The 17613-nt window shown below is 50.2% G+C and overlaps 1 protein-coding gene across 1 annotated transcript; it reads left to right on the top strand.

Moving 5' to 3' along the window:
* Positions 1-11796: 11796 nt before the first annotated feature.
* Positions 11797-16218, top strand: LOC105821460 (roundabout homolog 4-like). The gene is made up of 10 exons (XM_012658159.1): positions 11797-11998; positions 12337-12666; positions 12921-13078; positions 13252-13372; positions 13631-13758; positions 13856-14084; positions 14342-14454; positions 15178-15346; positions 15504-15689; positions 15818-16218. Exons 1-10 carry the CDS (start codon positions 11929-11931, stop codon positions 15862-15864), a joined length of 1551 nt encoding a protein of 516 aa, XP_012513613.1. The 5' UTR covers positions 11797-11928; the 3' UTR covers positions 15865-16218.
* Positions 16219-17613: the final 1395 nt, after the last annotated feature.

Genomic DNA, 17613 nt, shown 5'->3' with positions numbered 1-17613 from the left:
CAAATTAAATTAGAAGTCAATAACTAAAAATTCCTATAAATTTCCATTCATTTATGTATTTTAAAACAATTCATATGTCAAAGAAGAAATCATGATAGAAATTTTAAAACTTAAGTCTAAGCCATAATAAAATACTATGTATCAAAACTTGTAAGATGCAGCAAAAGAGGAAGATGTAACCACTAAGAGGAAAGTGTATGGCCTCCAGTATTTATATTTAAAAAAGCAGAAGGGCTGCAAATCAAAGAGTGGAGCGACCAAACGAAGCTAAAGAAAGTAGAGTTTTAAATAATGTAGATGAAAGCAGAAATTAGTGAAATAGAAAAAAGGATATAGTAGAAAGGATCAGCTAAGCCAAATGTTAGTTTTCTGAAAATATTATTTTAAAAGCTTAAATAGGCCGGCATGGTGGCTCATGCCTGTAATCCTAGCACTCTGGGAGGCAGAGGAGGGAGGATCGCTTGAGCTCAGGAGTTCGAGTCTAGCCTGAGCAAGAGCGAGACTCGTCTCAACTAAAAATAGAAAAATTAGCCAGGCGTCGTGGTGTATTCCTGTAGTCCTGGCTATTCAGGAGGCTGAGGCAAGAGGATTGCTTGAGCCCAGAAGTCTGAGGTTGCAGTGAGCTAGGATGATGTCAGGGTGACAGAGTGAGACTCCTGCCTCAAAAAAAAAAATAAAAAAAGTTTAAATAATTGATGACATTGATCAATTGGTGAAATTGATCAAGGAAAAAGAACACAAATATAAATGATACTGTGAATAAAAATGGAGAAATAACTACTGATTCAGTGTAGATGAAAAAGATAATTAGAAAACAATATGAATGAAATTTGTTTGAAAACTTAGGCAAAATGGAAAATTGTCCAGAAAGATTTATCTTACCAAAACTATCTCAAAAAGAACTAGGAAGCCAAATAGTCTTCTTACCATTAAAGAAACTGAATCAGAAAAAGAAATTAAAACCTTTCCACAAAGAAAACATCAGCTTAAATGGTTTTTATGTGAGTTTTATCAAATATTCAAAAACAGATAATTTTCATCATATACAAACTATTCCAGGAAGTAGAAAAAGAGTGAGTACTTTTGCATTCATCCCATGAGGTCAGTGAAACTCTGATATCAAAATGAGACAAGAAAAGTATAAGGAAAAAAGTTACAGGTCAATCTCATCAACATAGATACAAAATATTCCAAACAAAATATAAGCAAATGAATGCAAGAATGCGTAAAAAGAGTATCTATTACAACCAAATTCTATTTATGCCAGGAATGTAAGAATAATTTAACACTAGAAAATTCATAAATATCATTTGCCACATTAACAGATTAAACGAGACAAACTATCTCAATAGATGCCAAAAGAAAAGCATTCATAAACTTTAATAATCATGATTAAAAGCTCTTTTTTGTTGTTGTTAGAGAAAATCATTCTACTGAACAGTAAGGACCCCAGTGAGGCCATCAAAGGGCTGGGATTAAAGAAACCTGTGAGCTTCGGGTGGGGTGGGGGGGTTGTTGCTTGACTTTCTCTGTATTGTTCCTGCTTCAGGTAGCACGTCTCCCTGGGTCTCTTTATTCTGCCTTGGGAGACCCCAGGCAGGAGGCTCCCTCTTGCTGTGGGCAGCCACAGAATTCTTCAGTTTCAGGCAGCCTAATCCCTCTTGGCTTGTGCTGGTCATTGCCGGCAGTGACTCAGAGCAGGAGCTCATCTGGTGGACCGGCCCCTGCCAGGCTGCCCTGCACCGTCTCTCTGCACCTGACTCCTCGGCTAGCACAGTGCAGGCTTTTCATTCTTCTGCCCAAGAAGGAACTCTAGAGGATTGAGTGGAGGACCATTAGTTGTTCTTCCAGGTCGTTTTTTGGCCCTGGATGTTCAAAGCGGCCTCAGCTTCTGAGGCTCCTTGTCCAGGGCCAGTTAGGATGGAAAGGGGCCCATGGCGGAGGAAGGCTTAGGCAGATGGCTGAGCTCGTACCTCCAGTGGTGAGATGTGAAGATCACTGCAGAAGAGGCATTAGGTGTCCCAGGGGAGCTCAGCATTTCTCCTTTCTGTAGAGTGGCTCAGCCAGCAACCTTCTTCAGGGTCCGCCTCCTGCCACCACGCTGCAAGAGCTGAATTTTGGGGCTAGGGCAATTTAGCTCTTTGTCTGCCTCCACCATAGCCTGGCATTTCTTGGGGGCCCGGCATTTCTTGGGAGTTGGGCTGGGACGTGTGGAGTCTGGCTTCTCTGCTTCAGCCTTTGCTGAAGGAGCATCCCCGTAGAGTCGGTAGCAGCCAACCAGGCAGTATGTCTCCCCATGCCAGCTCACCTGGGCTTCTCCACGCCCTCGGTAGAGGACGTGGTAGTAACCCTGTATAGGAGGAGAGGTGAGAGGCGCTGGTGCTGGCAAGAAAACCAGAACCGATCAGTCACTTTTGCTTCATGCGCTGTGCTGTCAGGATATCCCCTCTGTCATACCTCTTCTTGTATCTGGCTGAAGCCCTCCCCTCTGCTTGGCATCCCAAACCGGGCCTTGGCCATCACCCCATGGGTCCCCTAGAGACGGCACACTGACTGCAAAAGCAATTCCTGGAGCCTGCAGCAGCAGCGGACCAGGATGTCCTCCCCATTCCCAGAGAGAACAGTAGAACCTCAAAAGAAGTGCAGTCGGGACCCCCTCGGTCTCTCCCTTCCACAACCAAGCAAACATTCTTAAGTTCTATCACTTCTGAGGATTTCGTGGACGTGGTTTTCAAGCTCTGGAAGAAATAGCCTAATATAAATCAAGTAAGAGGCCCTCCCGCCGTGGCCGCTCCTCTTGGGCCTCATTCATACAGCCTGTTTGAACCATACTGAGCTCTAGCCGTTTGACACTTTCGTCTAGATTTTCTAATACTTTCTGAAGGCCGAATGCTGAAGCAGAGTGACCAGGAAGGTCAGAGCCAGACTCTGGGTACCACATCTGGGCTCAAGGAGCCTTCTCACATCTACCCAACCTCCTGGGCCACCACTTGCTCAGGCTTCCAGTCTCAGCAATGCTCCGTTCTTCCCAGCTACAGGACGCCACCCTTGCCCCCCCAGGACTCAGCGCTCAGATCGGGATGTGTCTGAAGGGGCCCTTGTGTGTGTCTTCAGGACAGCACAGTAAAGGTGCCCAGGTCTGAAGGGCAGGTTCATGAACGTCCCTCAATAGCTCTCCTCAAACTGCTCCATTTATCACTTGCCAACAAGAACACATTTGGCTTTTGCTAAGAGGCTGATCAGGAAAGGGTCTAACTGGAAGCATATTATAGTTCAAAAGGGAAAGCTAAACTTAAAAAGATTAGAAACTTTAGGGACACTTGCTCAGAGATGACATTTTGCTTGCCCTCAGCAATGAGCAGAAACACTATGGATCCCCCAGGGGGCCCCAGGCCATTGGTACTACTTATGGCTACAGAAGTTCTGCAGTGGTGGGCAAGCCCAAGAGTGGCAGCCAGGTGAGGTCGTGTGTACACCAATGCCTCTTGTCCTGATGCCCGCCTTGGCCTACCTGCAGTGCAGCCCTCCCAGGGGACAGAGGATAAGTTAGAGTTAATATAGAAGATCCGGTCAGACATTCTCTCTCAAGCAACCAAACAGATCGGTATCTTGTAGAGAAATGGTAGGGAAGTTTCCCAAGGATGCCAAGTTTCCATAGTTACCCTGCCATGGAAACTGAGAAGGCCTGTGAGGTCATCACTACCCAGTGAGGTCACATAAACCTGGGGGACCAGGCCACAGAGTTTAGCTGACCACCCCCCACCAAGCCCGTCCATGGAAAAATTGTCTTCCATGAAACTTAGGAAGGGAGGGGCACACAGTGAAAGTTTCATCTGTATTTACAGCCGCTCCCCTCCCCATGGCTCTCATTACTGCCTGAGCTCCCCCTCCTATGCCCCACCTCCTACCCCCTCCCCGTCCGTGGAAAAATGATCTTCCATGAAACCAGTCCCTGGTGCCAAAAAGGTTGGGGACTGCTGACATAAGCAATCTGTGACTTTTGGGGACAGCTTCAGGCCCTTGCAGTTTTGTGGAGGAGAGTAGGGCAGAGGCAGAGAGGAACCCTGCCTGGGCCCCTCACATCTTCCTCCCCACCCTGCCCTAGTCAAGTACCCACTACCTGTGGAGCACACTACGGGCTGGCACAGATAGCCCCGGTGACCCCAGGAGGGCAAGAGACACCCAAATTCTGAGACTGGCCAGAGAGGCAAGATTAACCTACAAGGCAGCTAGGTTGCACAGCACTGACGCTAAGCATTCAGCAGTTGGAGAGGCAGAGAGAGGGCTGGACTAGGGGATCAGGGCAGGCTCCTGGGAGGTGGGCCTGAAGGGTGAGTGAGATTTGGACACATGGAAAGGAGAGGTAAGACATTCCAGTTGGGAAGAATAAAAGAGAAGACAAGCTCTTCTCAACTTTGTTCTGTCCCAAATGTAAATTCACTGAACCCTCATGTTTTTACAACTGAGGACCCTAAAAAACCAAGAGATTAAGGGCCTGTCCAAGGACACACAGGGAGTAGACAGGCATTCTGCTCAACAGTAGGGCTTCATTTGGGGCTCCAGACTGACAGCTGATAGGATTACAAGGACAAGCTCGTCACATTTGAAGGTGATGAACACTGGGAGGGATGTTAAAGGTGCTCCAAGGCAAAATGAGAGTCCCAAATGACTTCAGAAGCTGGGAATGATGGGCCTTTTTTTTTTTTTTTTGAGACAAGGTCTTGCACTATCGCCCAAGCCAGAGCACAGTGACATCACTGTAGCTCACAGCAACCTCGAACTCCTGGGCTCAAGCAATCCTTCTGCCTCAGCCCCTGAGCAGCTGGGACTACAGGCCCACACCATCACGCCTGGCCAGTTTTTGTATTTTTTGTAGAAAGGGTCTCACTATGTTGCTCAGTCTTGATGAACCTACTCTAACATGAAATTCAAAACAAATTCAGGACAAGATAACAATACGAAATGACAGCCTTATCATCGCAGTCCCCTCTCTGCAAAAAACGTACACAATGACAAGAAGTGCCACCGCCTTGACAGGGTAAGATGTGGGCTCAGCAGCAGCCTAGGAGAAAAGCGGGGTCTGCGCTGTGAAGAGGTGTTGCTGAGAGAGCGTTTGGTCCCACTTGCGGGAGGAAACAGACGACTCTGCCCTCAGCCTGCTCAGGCCCACACGAGGAGCAGCCTTTGGTTCCATGTGGCCAAGATCCTCCTGGCAAAGAGAGAGAACCTTTAGGAGTGGAATCTCTTAAACTAGAAACAAAAGGCAACTTTCAAAGCCTGATAAATAGTATCTATAAAAACCAACAGCAAATATCATTCTTAATGACAAAACTTTAGAAGGATTCCTTTTAAAACGAAGAAGTAAATAAAGATACTCACAATCGCTCCTTCTATTCAACATTGTACTGGTGAAGTGAGAAAAACAAATAGCGATATAAAGATTGGAAATAAAAAACCTAAACTGCCATTATATTTAGATTATATGATTTTCTACACAGAAAATTCAAAAGAATCTACAAACTATTAGGCAAACATCAGGGTACTTCGGTTCTTTATTGCTCTGTAACAAACCACCCAGTACTGAATGACTTAAAACAATAACCATTTTATTCGCTCACAGTTTTCGTTGTCAGCGATTTGGGCTGGACTCAAGTAGGGAATTCATTCGCTGGTGCTGCTGGGGGTCACTTAGGTGACTGTATCATCTAGGGACTTGAACTGGAGCTGGGTGCCTAAGATGGCCTCACTCATACATCTGGGGATTGAGGCTGGCTGTCGGCTGGCAGGTTTCGGAGTCCTCAGCTACAGTAGTTCATCTCTGCCCAGGCTAACCCACGCTTTTTCACATGGTAGTCTTACTGCCGCGTTTCAGGTGGGCAAAAGCAGAAGCTACAAGGCCTCTTAAGGCTTTGACTTGGAAGTTCCACAACATCACTTCCACTATATTCTGTTCAATGCAATTCACGTCAGCTCAACTTCAAGGAGTTGGGAAAGACATTTTCTTCTTGAGAGAGGAGAAACAAGCATTGCAAAGGGACAAACATGCAGGATGGTAGGGATTATTGCAGCTGTCTTTGCAAATTATTCTGCAACACAAGGTTCAACAAGTTAGCCAAGAATACATTTAACAAAATATGTGTAAGACCTATATAGAGCAAATTAAAAAGTTTATTCAACACATAAATGCACATATAAGAATAACATCTATTGGATGTTGGGCAGGGGGGAGGGGGGAGAGGGGAGGAGGGAGGAGGAGACGGATATTTGCATACACAAAGAGTGCAATGCGCACCACCCGAAGGATGGACATATTTGAAACTTGGACTTAGGGGCGGGGGGGGGCAAGGGCAACATACGTAACCTAAACATCTATACCCCCATAATATGCTGAAATTAAAAAAAAAAAGACATTATATAAAATGTGGTATATGTATACCATAGAGTACTACTCAGCCATAAAAAAAATGGTGAACTAATACCCCTTACATTAACCTGGGTGGAACTGGAGCCCGTTCTTCTAAGTGAAGTATCACAAGAATGGAAAAACAAGCACCACATGTACTCACCATTAAATTGGTACTAATCTATCAACACTCATGTGCTCATGTGGAAGTAACATTCCTTGGGGATCAGGTAGGTGGGAGCGGGTGGGGGGATGAGCAAACTCACCCCTGTTGGGTGCTGTGTGCACTATCTGGGGAATGGGCACGCTTATAGCTTGACTCGGGCAGTGCAAAGGCAATTTATGTCACCAAAGTGTTTGTACCCCCCTAATATTCTGAAATAAAATAATAAAAAAATAAAAAAACACATTATATAAGACCTAAATAAAGAGGTATACATGTTCAAGAATAATAAGATGTAAATGTTAGTTTTTCTGTATATTCAATAAATTCCAATAAAAATTCCACAAGATTTTCAAGGACCTTAACAAGCAGAAGGCCCAAGAATAGCCAAGACAGTCCTGAAAAAGAAAGGGGGAAGGAGAATCACCCTACCAAAATGTAAAAACTTGTTATAGTTGTGGTAATTGAGACAGTGTGGTATACACGCAGGAATAAACAATAGCCTAATGAAAGAAGCTACATATGCATGAACATTCGAAGAGTGAAGGAGGCATAGCAATAAATAGTACAGGGATAACTGGTTACCATTTGGGAAAAAAAGTGCATCCCTACCTCAAGCCATATCAAATAATCAGTTAGTCATAATTCAAAGACTTAAATGTGAAATGTTTTAACTTTTAGAAGAAAATATGGGAGAATATATTTTTGGCTTTAGTGTAGAGGAGGTTTTCTTTAAAAATAGGAAGAATGCACTAAACATAAAAATAAATATTAATAAATTCATCTACAGATAAATTAACAAATTTTGTTATATTGTAAAGAAAATAAATACAAGGCCAAAGTTGGGTTTTTTTTTGCAATATCTGTAATCCACATAAAATTATTTTTTAGAATATGTAAAATCTCCCAAGAGTTATTGAGAAAAAGACAAATAAATAAAATTTCAAAGAAAGAAAAATGGGCAAAAGGTAGAAATAGATATTTCTCAGAAGAGAAAATACAAATGGTGAGTAAATACTTGGAAAAAATACTTAGCTTTATTATTTTTTAACCAGTCAGATGCAAATTAAGAGAACTATAAAGTACCATGTTTCATACTAGAAGTCCACCAACCATTCTGAGGATATAGCTCAAGGACATTGGTACAACTGACTTGGAAAACAATCTGCCAATGTCATCTAAAGCGAAATATTTGTATGTGTTAAGACCCAGAAATTCTACTTCTGGATTTATTCCCTAGAGAAACTCTTAAACACTTACATGAGGAGATGTATCAAGGATTAGAGCAACACTTTATCATAGAGGAAGAAAAAGAACCACTTGATACATTACATATCAAGGAAATTGTCAAAGACACTCTTCTGCAAAGAATCATTGCATGTCCTTTCTTCCTGACAGCACTTGATTTAGAGTGAAGCCTCGCTTCCTTGGACCCTCCTCAAAATCACCCAGTCAAAGCTCAAATCCTGTAATGGGTTCTTTCTAAGAACGCTCTTACTGAGACACTCCATGGTTCCCCATGGTGTGCACTCTCCCATGCTGCAAGGAGTAATAAACCCAACTTCTTCAACAACAAGTGTGTTCCTGGTGGTTTTTGGCTGGAGAGCATTGACAGGCTGACCACAAAGCACAGTAACTGATCTCCCCTTCTTCCTGGACATGTGAGCAGATGGTTAAATATCTACGTCAGCAGCCTTTGAAATCTCCGGCTGGGCAATATTTGGTCTGGGTGTGACCCACAGTCATTGGTGTTGAGAAAGTCAAGAAAATGCAGGGTTGAGAGTAGATGTGATGATGGGTCCCAGGGACCCAGCAATCACCCGTGATGTTAATGGGACCAGGAATGAGGGAATAGAAGCTGTGCCAGTGAAGTGGCCTCAGGGCAAGTTTCCTACCAGCTAAGAGGAGGTCATTACTGTCTCCTCTCTTGACTCAGTTCCCACCTCTCCCCCCCGCCCCCCGCCCCACTACTGGCATCTTGGGACAAAGATGAGAATTTAGAGATTGGGACTGAGCAGACTCAAGCAAAGAGGGGAAATAAAATAAAAAAAAAAATAACAATAAGACAAAAGGGTGAGGTCACAAGGCCAAACAGAGTGCCTGGGGGTGGCTGGGACTGGCTGTGGCTGGGTTGGTCAGGGAAAGGTGTATGCTATTTCTAAACATTGAAGGGACAACCAACGCATATCCAGTGTTTTCACAGCACTCCCATAGCCACTGTTCATAAACCTCATGCGGACAAAAGTGCACGAGGAAAGGGGGCTCAGAGAGGTTATGTGACTTACTCAAGGTCTCTCTGCCAACGAGAGGTGGAAGCAGGATCTCACCCTAAGTGCAACTGACTTCAATCCCACATGACTTTGTCCCTTTTACTCCACCCGCTTGGCCAGTAAGAGCCTCTAGCTGCATCTTCGGAGAACACAGAACAGGAAGCCAGAGAAGACAGGAGCCAGAGGTGAAAAGAAATTTCCTCTGGAGGGTGGTTCAGAAGGGTACCAGATCCTTTTCCTCTCCTCCCTCTTACAAGCAACTAAGGAGGAGTTAAAAAACATGAAACCCTGGAACTAGGAGAGAAGGAAGGTGCTATTTAAACTCGTCACTGGGTATAACTGGGCCTGCACATCACCAGGGCCCCGGAGCAGAGCTTCCCTGAAATAACAACTGGAGACGGCTCCTATGGGGTCACATCGTCCCTGTGACTCATGCTGTCGGCTCTTCCTTAGTTTGTGGAAATGAGACAATCAGGATGCTGCTGGGCCTGGTTGCTGGAAATGAGCACCGCGGTCTCTGGGAGCCACCCAGACAGGCCTCACGGCTGGGAAGTCCCCTGGGCCATCACCGCAGGGATCCCTGAGTGTCCTGGATGCTTGGACTGAGCGAGGAGAAGGAATCCTCATGTCCCACCAACAGCCTTCAGCTCTTAGCACCCGGCTCACCAGAGCCTGGGAGTGGGGACAAGCTGTGCGGAAGTTGATCTCCAGGCGTGGGGCAGGTGACTGTGGGGCAGGGGCTGTTCCTCAGGGTGCCGGAGCCGCTGGGGCTCTGTCCCTGAGGGACTCACTGGCACCTCTCCTGCTGTCTAACCCGTCCATTCTCTCTCAGCTGAGGTCAGGGCTACTTGGTAGATGAGAATTCCTTCGAGATTTGCCTTCTTTTTTCCTGAGGGAAACTTACACCGTCTTTCTGGATTGCAGAGATTTGAGTAAAGTTGGCGTTATAACATTAGCAGAGAATTTGGCTGGATGTAGAAGCAGAAGAAACTGAAGGAGGACTGCTGACAGCAACATGCTTGGGGAGCTGGCGGTCAGGGGTCAGACACTCTTGGAGACTGTACCTGGCAAATCCCAGGTTGGCCACATATGCAGTAAATCCACCCTCCCACCACATCCTCTCCTCTCTCCCCCTTGGCTGACTTAGTGTCCGTATCAATATTCCCTTTATTGCTCTGGCCCCACAGATCCCTGGCCCCATGAACTCTACTTCACTCCGCCTGTCATACATACACCCATGCTGAAGTCGTGGGCGTTGCCACCACCCTTAGCGCCTCCACATCTGAAATCCCAAACTCTGTTCCCTGACCCCCATTCCTATCCTTCCAACTCTGTCACCCTATGCTTTTCACTCTGTCTATTCTTTACCTGATGAAACCCCCTAGTTTCTAGAGACTCTGGTGTTCTCTTGCTCTGATTCTGTCTTAGTCTTGGTGTGGGTTTGAGGGAAAGAGGAGGAGGAGTGGAGGAGGCTTCCACTTGACAGGCTGTCAGGGCTGTGGTTGGCCTTGCAGCCCATCTGGGAGGGGGGAGGAAGGGAGGGCGTCAGCTGGGGTCGGGGCCCTGCAGAGAAGTGGGCCTGGAACAATTGGGAACAAAGGCTGGATACTCTTCCGCTGAGCCCCACAGCCTGGCCTTGGCCTTCCGGGAACAGCTTCAGGAAATGGCTGAGATTCCAGATTTGGAAGGAAGAGACCTGTAAACTGGAGCTGGGCTCTGAGAGGGGAGAGCAGCCTCTCTGTCAGCTGGGGGTGGGTAGTGGGGGCAGCAGGATGACAGCTGACATTGCAGGCTCAGAAGCTGCAAGTCCTGTCTGGTACAGACACAGACACAGGGTCTCAGGACTGGAAAGACTCTTCAAAGATCATTCACTCCAACCACATTTCCAGGGCCTGGAAAATATCCCTGCTGAGGATGCTTGAATAGTTTCAGTGATGGGATATGCATAAGAATAAGTAAAAAATACTGGCTAACCTTTACCGATCACTTATAATGCGTGGGGCACTGCATGTGCTAAGTGGTTTCATCAGTACTCTAGCTCTCAAGGTAGGAGCTACTATGATTATTCCCATTTTACATATAAGGAAATTGACTTACAGGGTTAAGTAAGGCCTCCACGAAGCCATTTCATCCATCTCTGAGCTGAATGTAGACATGCTCTACGGGAATCTGCCAGCTTGGTCCAGAGGCTCTGAGTCCCTCCTATCTTCTCCTCTACCTCACCCCTGCCCTATGTGTCCCTGGGGATGGGGATCGTGGGATGACAGCCCACCCCTGTCCCCCCCACCCCTGTGCCCTCTGTCCTCAGCTTCTCCATGCTGTGCCCTGAGACTCTGCCTCTGGGTGGTCACCTGGAAACAAAGGGATAAGGGTTGGGACTCAAGGATAAGATTTTTTTTTTTTTTTAAACAGAGTCTCACTCTGTTGCCTGGGCTAGAGTGCCATGGCGTCGGCCTAGCTCACAGCAACCTCAAACTCCTAGACTCAAGCGATCCTCCTGCCTCAGCCTCCCAAGTAGCTGGAACTACAGGCATGTGCCACCACACCCAGCTTATTTTTTCTATATATTTTTAGTTGTCCAGCTAATTTCTTTCTATTTTAAGTAGAGACGGGGTCTTGCTCTTGCTCAGGATGGTCTTGAACTCCTGAGCTGAAACGATCCTTCTGCCTCAGCCTCCCAGAGTGCTAGGATTACAGGCGTGAGCCACTGCATCTATCATACAAAGATAAGATTTCAATAGAGTGTTAGGGCTGAAGCATTAAGGCTATGGTTGGAGTTATGGTTAATGTGAGGACTCCCATTAAGAAGTCTCAGATTAGATCATGAGGTGATCTGGGGCTGAAGTTAGAGCTGGGGAGATGGCTTAAGAGTTGAGGTCAGAGAGTTTCTCGCCTCTGGTCTCCTCCCAGTTCTCCAGGGCACTAAGGGCCAGGCAGGAAGCATCGGTTTCCTCAAAGCCGCTTCCCTCCTGGGGCAGTCTCCGTCACAAACAACCACCACCACCCCACCCCTCCCCTCCTTCCCTCTCAGCTGTGAGCTCAGAGCAGTAGGACAAAGTGCCTGGGACAAGGACAGAGGCCTGAGAGCCGCCATGGGCTCTGGAGGAGTGAGCCTCCCAGGGGCCGGGCGGCCCCTGCCCCTCCTGCTCCTGCTCCTCACGGGTGAGTGCGGCCCCCCTCCCGGCCCACGCTCCTTCGATCCAAGGCCCGGTCAGGGCAGGAGATGGCCACTGGCTCCTTTGCTTCCCTTTCGCAGTGGGGGTACCAGAGATGATGATGATGATGATGATGAGTATGTGTGTGCGTGCGCATTACACAGCCGTGGCCTGGATGCCATGCACGTTGGCCCTCTCCCCTGCCACTCCCTGCTAGCTTGTTATCTGACCGTCACGGGCACGGCCACCAGGAAAACTTGCACACAACAGAAGACAGCTGATGCGAGGGCAGGGATTTGGGCCGCCGAGGTGGTCAGACCTGGCTCTGCTCCCTTTACCTCCCAGGAGGCATGGCCCAGGACTCCCCGCCCCAGATCCTAGTCCACCCCCAGGACCAGCTGCTCCAGGGCCCTGGCCCCGCCAGGATGAGCTGCCGAGCCTCCGGCCAGCCGCCTCCCACCATCCGCTGGCTGCTGAATGGGCAGCCCTTGAGCATGGTGCCCCCAGACCTACACCACCTCCTACCTGATGGAACCCTCCTGCTGCTGCGGCCTCCTGCCCAGGGACGGGCCCACGATGACCAGGCCCAATCCGCAGACCTGGGCATCTACACCTGTGAGGCCAGCAACCACCTGGGCACAGCAGTCAGCCGAGGTGCTCGGCTGTTTGTGGCTGGTGAGCCTGGGAAGAGGCCCAGGGCGGGGCCAACCTGGGCTGAGATGCCAGGGCTGAGGGAAGTTCAGGGGATGTCTGTGAGCAGGCAGAGGCCTGGGCTGGGAGACTCGGGAAGGAGAGCGGGGTTGGGCCGGCCCTGGATGGGAGGCCTCGGAGGTGGGCAAAGCAGAATGTGGCAAGTGTGGTAGGGGAGGGGAGGGAATGGAAAGGGAGGACAGGCCCTGCTCCCTGTCAACCCTCCATCCTCCCAACAGTCCTCCGGGAGGATTTCCAGATCCAACCTCGGGACACAGAGGCTGTGGAGGGCGAGCAGGTGATTCTGGAATGTGGGCCGCCCTGGGGCCACCCGGAGCCCACAGTGTCATGGTGGAAAGATGGGAAACCCCTGGCCCTCCAGCCGGGGCGGCACACGGTGAGTGTACCCCTCCCCACACGACTGGGCGCACCCTGCGGGACTGGCCTGCTCTCTAGCCCCGTGGCCCCTGGCAGAATTTGAGCAAGGGAGGGCAGTGAGGCCTCAGGCTTCCCTCCAGCCTCTGAGACTCTCCACACGTGGGGGACTTCACAGTGCACCTGCCCCGACAGGTGTCCAGGGGTTCCCTGCTGATGGCAAAAGCAGAGAAGAGTGACGCAGGGACCTATATGTGTGTGGCCGCCAACAACGCAGGGCAGCGGGAGAGCCGAGCAGCCAGGGTGTCTGTCCAGGGTAAGGCAGGGGGTCAGCTGAAGTCCGGGTCGGCTGGGGGACTCCAGCCAGGGTGGTGTGTTCTGGTTTGGGCTGGGCTTAGGGTATGTGGGGCTCAGCCTGGGGACAAGGGTCAGAGTGGTGGGGGCCTCATGTAGGGGAGGTGCCCCCATGCTGGAGTGGAAATGGGAGTGCCAGACCTGGGGACTCCGGGAGTTTGGCTTCCTCAGTCCTTCGCTCCGGCCTGTAGGCCCCATCCCAGCCCCATGCTCCCCGCAGAGCCCCAGGATTTCAAGGAGCCTTTGGAGCTTCTGGCTGTGCGCATTCGGCTGGAAAACGTGACACTGCTGCAGCCGGACCCCGCAAAGGGCCCCAAGCCTGGGCCTGCCGTGTGGCTCAGCTGGAAGGTGAGGCCAGATCCTAAGGGTGAGAGCCAGCCAGAGCTCAGGAAAGGCTGGCCGCGAGCTCCCTGGCTCCTCACCCTCGCGCCCGCCTCCTCCCCAGGTGAGTGGCCCTGCTGCACCCGCTCAGTCCTACACGGCCTTGTTCAGGGCCCAGACTGCCCCAGGAGGCCAGGGAGCTCCGTGGGCAGAGGCGTTGCTCGACGGCTGGCAGAGCGCAGAGCTTGGGGGCCTCCACTGGGGCCAAGACTATGAGTTCAAAGTGAGACCATCCTCCGGCCGGGCTCGGGGCCCCGACAGCAACGTGCTGCTCCTGAGGCTGCCGGAACAAGGTCAGGGACTGATCCCCCCAGAACCCAACAATATCCCCTCTGGCTCCTTCTTGTTTGGGGGCCCCTGGACTGTCCCACTCCAGTGTGGGGTATGGTGGGTTCTACTGCTGGATTCACTTCTGCCCCGGCCAGGCAAGGAGAACTGCGAGAAGCTTATATTCTCCTCCGTGGGGCTCTGGCTGTGTCCCCCATTCCAGATCTCTTCCCTAGACTCTTCTTCCTCAGCACCCCTTACCGCCTCTCTTCCTCCCCTCCAGTGCCCAGTGCCCCACCCCAGGAGGTGACCCTAAAACCTGGCAATGGCAGTGTCCTTGTGAGCTGGGTTCCACCACCTGCTGAAAACCACAACGGCGTCATCCGTGGCTACCAGGTACCCCCCACGAGCTGCCACAGCCCTTCCTGGTGGTACCAGGGCATCTCTTCTCCCCAGAGTCCTGCAGACCCTTGCTCTGGGCACTGAGAAACAGCACCTGTGTGGAGAAGCAAAGGAAACTTACCTTTGTTGAGCAAGGACCTACTGTCTGCCAGACCCTGCCAAGCACTTTGCCTCCACGATCTCACTTCACCTCCCAGTGTCCTGTAGGATATTATCCCCAATTTACAGATGTGGAAAGTGAGGCTAAGGTAACAGGTGAAAGAAACAGAACAGGAATCACGCCGGGTTGTATCTGACTCTAGACGTCTAAGACTGTGGTGCTGTAAATGTGGCTCCTGGACCAGCAACATCAGCCTCACCTGGGAACTTGTTAGGACTGCATGGCCCCAGGGCCTTTCCCAGGCCTGCTCCATTAGAAACTCCCGCAAGCTGTAATTTAGCAAGGCTTCCAGGTGATTCTGAAACACGCTGAATTTGAGAACCACTGGTTTTAGGCATATTTTTGCAAGTTGCTTTTGTCCTTCTTCCGTTGGTCTTGAGACAAGTCTCTCTCACTTTGTAGAGGAGAGGGGACTAGGAAGTGTGGGTGCATGTTGGGGGGCTTCCCGGGTGGATGGCAGGGCAGGCTGACCACGTGCCTGGAGTCTGACCCGCAGATGATGGGTGCAGCTGCTGGGACGGTGCCCGGGAGGCTGCTCACCTTTGCCTGTGCCTCAGGTCTGGAGCCTGGGCAACACCTCACTGCCCCCAGCCAACTGGACTGTAGTGGGAGAGCAGACCCAGCTGGAGATCGCCACCCGAATGCCAGGCTCCTACTGCGTGCAAGTGGCTGCAGTCACTGGCGCTGGGGCTGGGGAGCCCAGTAGCCCTGTGTGCCTCCTTTTAGGTGAGGGCAGTGCCCACAGGCCCCAGCCATACCCTGCACCCCCATTTCTACCTTTCGCTCCTCCTGCTCCTGCCTCCCACTTCCAGCTCCTCCCGCTTGTCTGCTGGACCCTCGCCGCCTTGCCTGCCCCTCTGCCTGAGCTCTGCATCCCATACAGAGCAGGCCATGGAGCGAGCCGCCCGAGAACCCCGTGAGCATGGTCCCTGGATCCTGGAGCAGCTGAGAGCCACCTTGAGGCGGCCAGAGGTCATTGCCAGCGGGGGTGTTGTTCTCTGGCTGCTGCTGCTGGGCACCGCTGTGTGTATCCACCGCCGGCGCAGAGCTGGGGTGCACCTGGGCCCAGGTGAGAGTTGAGGGTGACCCCGAGGTGGTCAGCCTTCTCCTGGGTTCAGCCGTAACACTGCAGGAGCTTTAGATCTCTGGCCAGGTGATGGAGCCTCTGGATTTAGCCTTCCTCCTGCCTTCCTCCAGGTCTGTACAGGTATACCAGCGAGGATGCCATCCTAAAACACAGGTGAGAGATCAAAGTGGCTTGAGATGGGGGGATGGGGAGGCTGAGGGACCGTGGGGCTGGGACAGAGAACCGAATGGGCTACTAATCTATCTGCTAGGCAGTTTGAGACCCTAGTACCTGAATCTCTCCTGAACTCCAAGTGAAAGTTCATTTCTTTTTCGTTAATGTTTCTATCACACCACTTGACAGGTGAGTAAACTGAGACTCATAAAACGAGTGACTTTGCTCAAGCCTGCACAACTAGTAGCTGGCCTCCTGAATGCCTAACCCACTGCTCTTGTCACCCGCCTCTTATTAACACACACCACATGCTCCTGCTTTCTTACTCTGCTAGGGGAGGATAACCGGCATGGCCAGCTCTAATGTCTGACGTTCTCTGCACGGCCAGTGTGTACTGAGCAGTGCCTCTGCCTTCAGTAAATCTGCTGAGCTCTTTCCTGCACCGTACTCCACCCCCATCTCCAGCAGAGGGCGCTCCACCCCTACATCATAGATTTTTTTTTCTCTTTGTTCTCGAAACCAGAGCCAGACTGTGGGCACTTCTGCTCCAAGTGGGTTTGGCTGCCAGAGCAAGTCTGTGGTTGTGAGACAAGACACTAATAACACATCCTTTTTGCTCCTATTGGCTGAGTTTTACACGAAGTAACCATTTTATCTCTCTGCCTGCTTCCTTGGCTCTTTATCGTGTTAGATTTCCTCCGGGAGGCTTCGCACTCCAGGTCTGTATCTATCAACACCAGTTATCAAGCACCTACTGTGTGCCAGATACATCCAGGCCTGGGGCTGCCATTTTGCCGTCAGATTCTCACCCCAGAACAAGATTCCAAGCTGGCTGGTGGTGTGTTCCTGAGTTTTTCTGTGCTCACTGGCTTCTCTCTCCTTGTACTTCCCGGGCTTTGTCTGCTCTGCCCTGAACTTTCTCTGTCTCCCCTGGGACCTGCTCTCTTGTACTTGAGGGAGATGCTGTTCTGATCATTTATTTGGTTTATTCATTCCTTTGGCATAGTCTCCATGTGCCAGGAATGCTCAGCCTAGGCAGAGACAGGCATGAGAGCATTTGAGAACAATAGTGTGGGCAGTGCAGAAGCACGTACAGGATACATGGAGTGGGGCAGGGGAGGGAAACACAGGAGAAAAAAGATTCTGCATTTACCCTGAAGTGAGAAGGGGAAGGGCAGAGGGAACAGCAAGTAATAGCCTGCTGCCTCCACAGGGAAAGACAAGCCGTTTGGTCTCGCTGGAACACAGAACGTGAGGTGGATCCCAGCAAAGGATAAAGTTAGGGAACTGGAGGCCAGACCGAGGAGGGCTCACTCACCCTATTAGCCATGCTGGGCACCTGGGCTCTATCTTGGCAAATGGGGAGCCGCTGAAGGTTCTAAGCAGAGAAGTGCCTGTTATTAAAGGATCGCTCTGGCAGCTGGAGGCCAACATCCATGCAGCGAGCTCCTGCTCTGCCAACCGAGTGATCTCACATTTCCTCATCTAAACTCACAGCATCAGCCTTGAGGGTAGAAGGTCTTACTGTTGCCATTTTACAGATGAGGAAACTAGGGCTCAGAGAGGCTAATGCATTTATATACTTATGTAGGGTTGCACAGCTAACCCTGGCTGATAGGGATTTTCAAACCAGATTTGTCTGGCTCCAGATTTTCTGTCCTTTTCATCTCAGCATACATAGTTGTCTCTTGTTAATACCTCCTAGCTCTGGGCAACTCGGATTTCTCTTGATCCCAGGATAGAAAGGGGCGCT

This window comes from Propithecus coquereli, unplaced genomic scaffold (assembly GCF_000956105.1).
Source record: "Propithecus coquereli isolate 6110/MARCELLA unplaced genomic scaffold, Pcoq_1.0 Scaffold575, whole genome shotgun sequence".
NCBI classification, from domain to species: domain Eukaryota; kingdom Metazoa; phylum Chordata; class Mammalia; order Primates; family Indriidae; genus Propithecus; species Propithecus coquereli.
Note: the sequence above shows the minus strand (reverse complement) of the source record. Positions and strands in the feature narration are given on the sequence as shown.

Excerpts from the sequence above, each read along its gene's own strand:
- LOC105821460 (XM_012658159.1), top strand. The coding sequence starts at position 11,929 with ATGGGCTCTGGAGGAGTGAGCCTCCCAGGGGCCGGGCGGCCCCTGCCC. Across the intron at positions 11,999-12,336 it reads CCTGCTCCTGCTCCTCACGG|GAGGCATGGCCCAGGACTCC; the intron begins GTGAGTGCGGCC and ends TTTACCTCCCAG. Across the intron at positions 14,455-15,177 it reads GCGTCATCCGTGGCTACCAG|GTCTGGAGCCTGGGCAACAC; the intron begins GTACCCCCCACG and ends CCTGTGCCTCAG.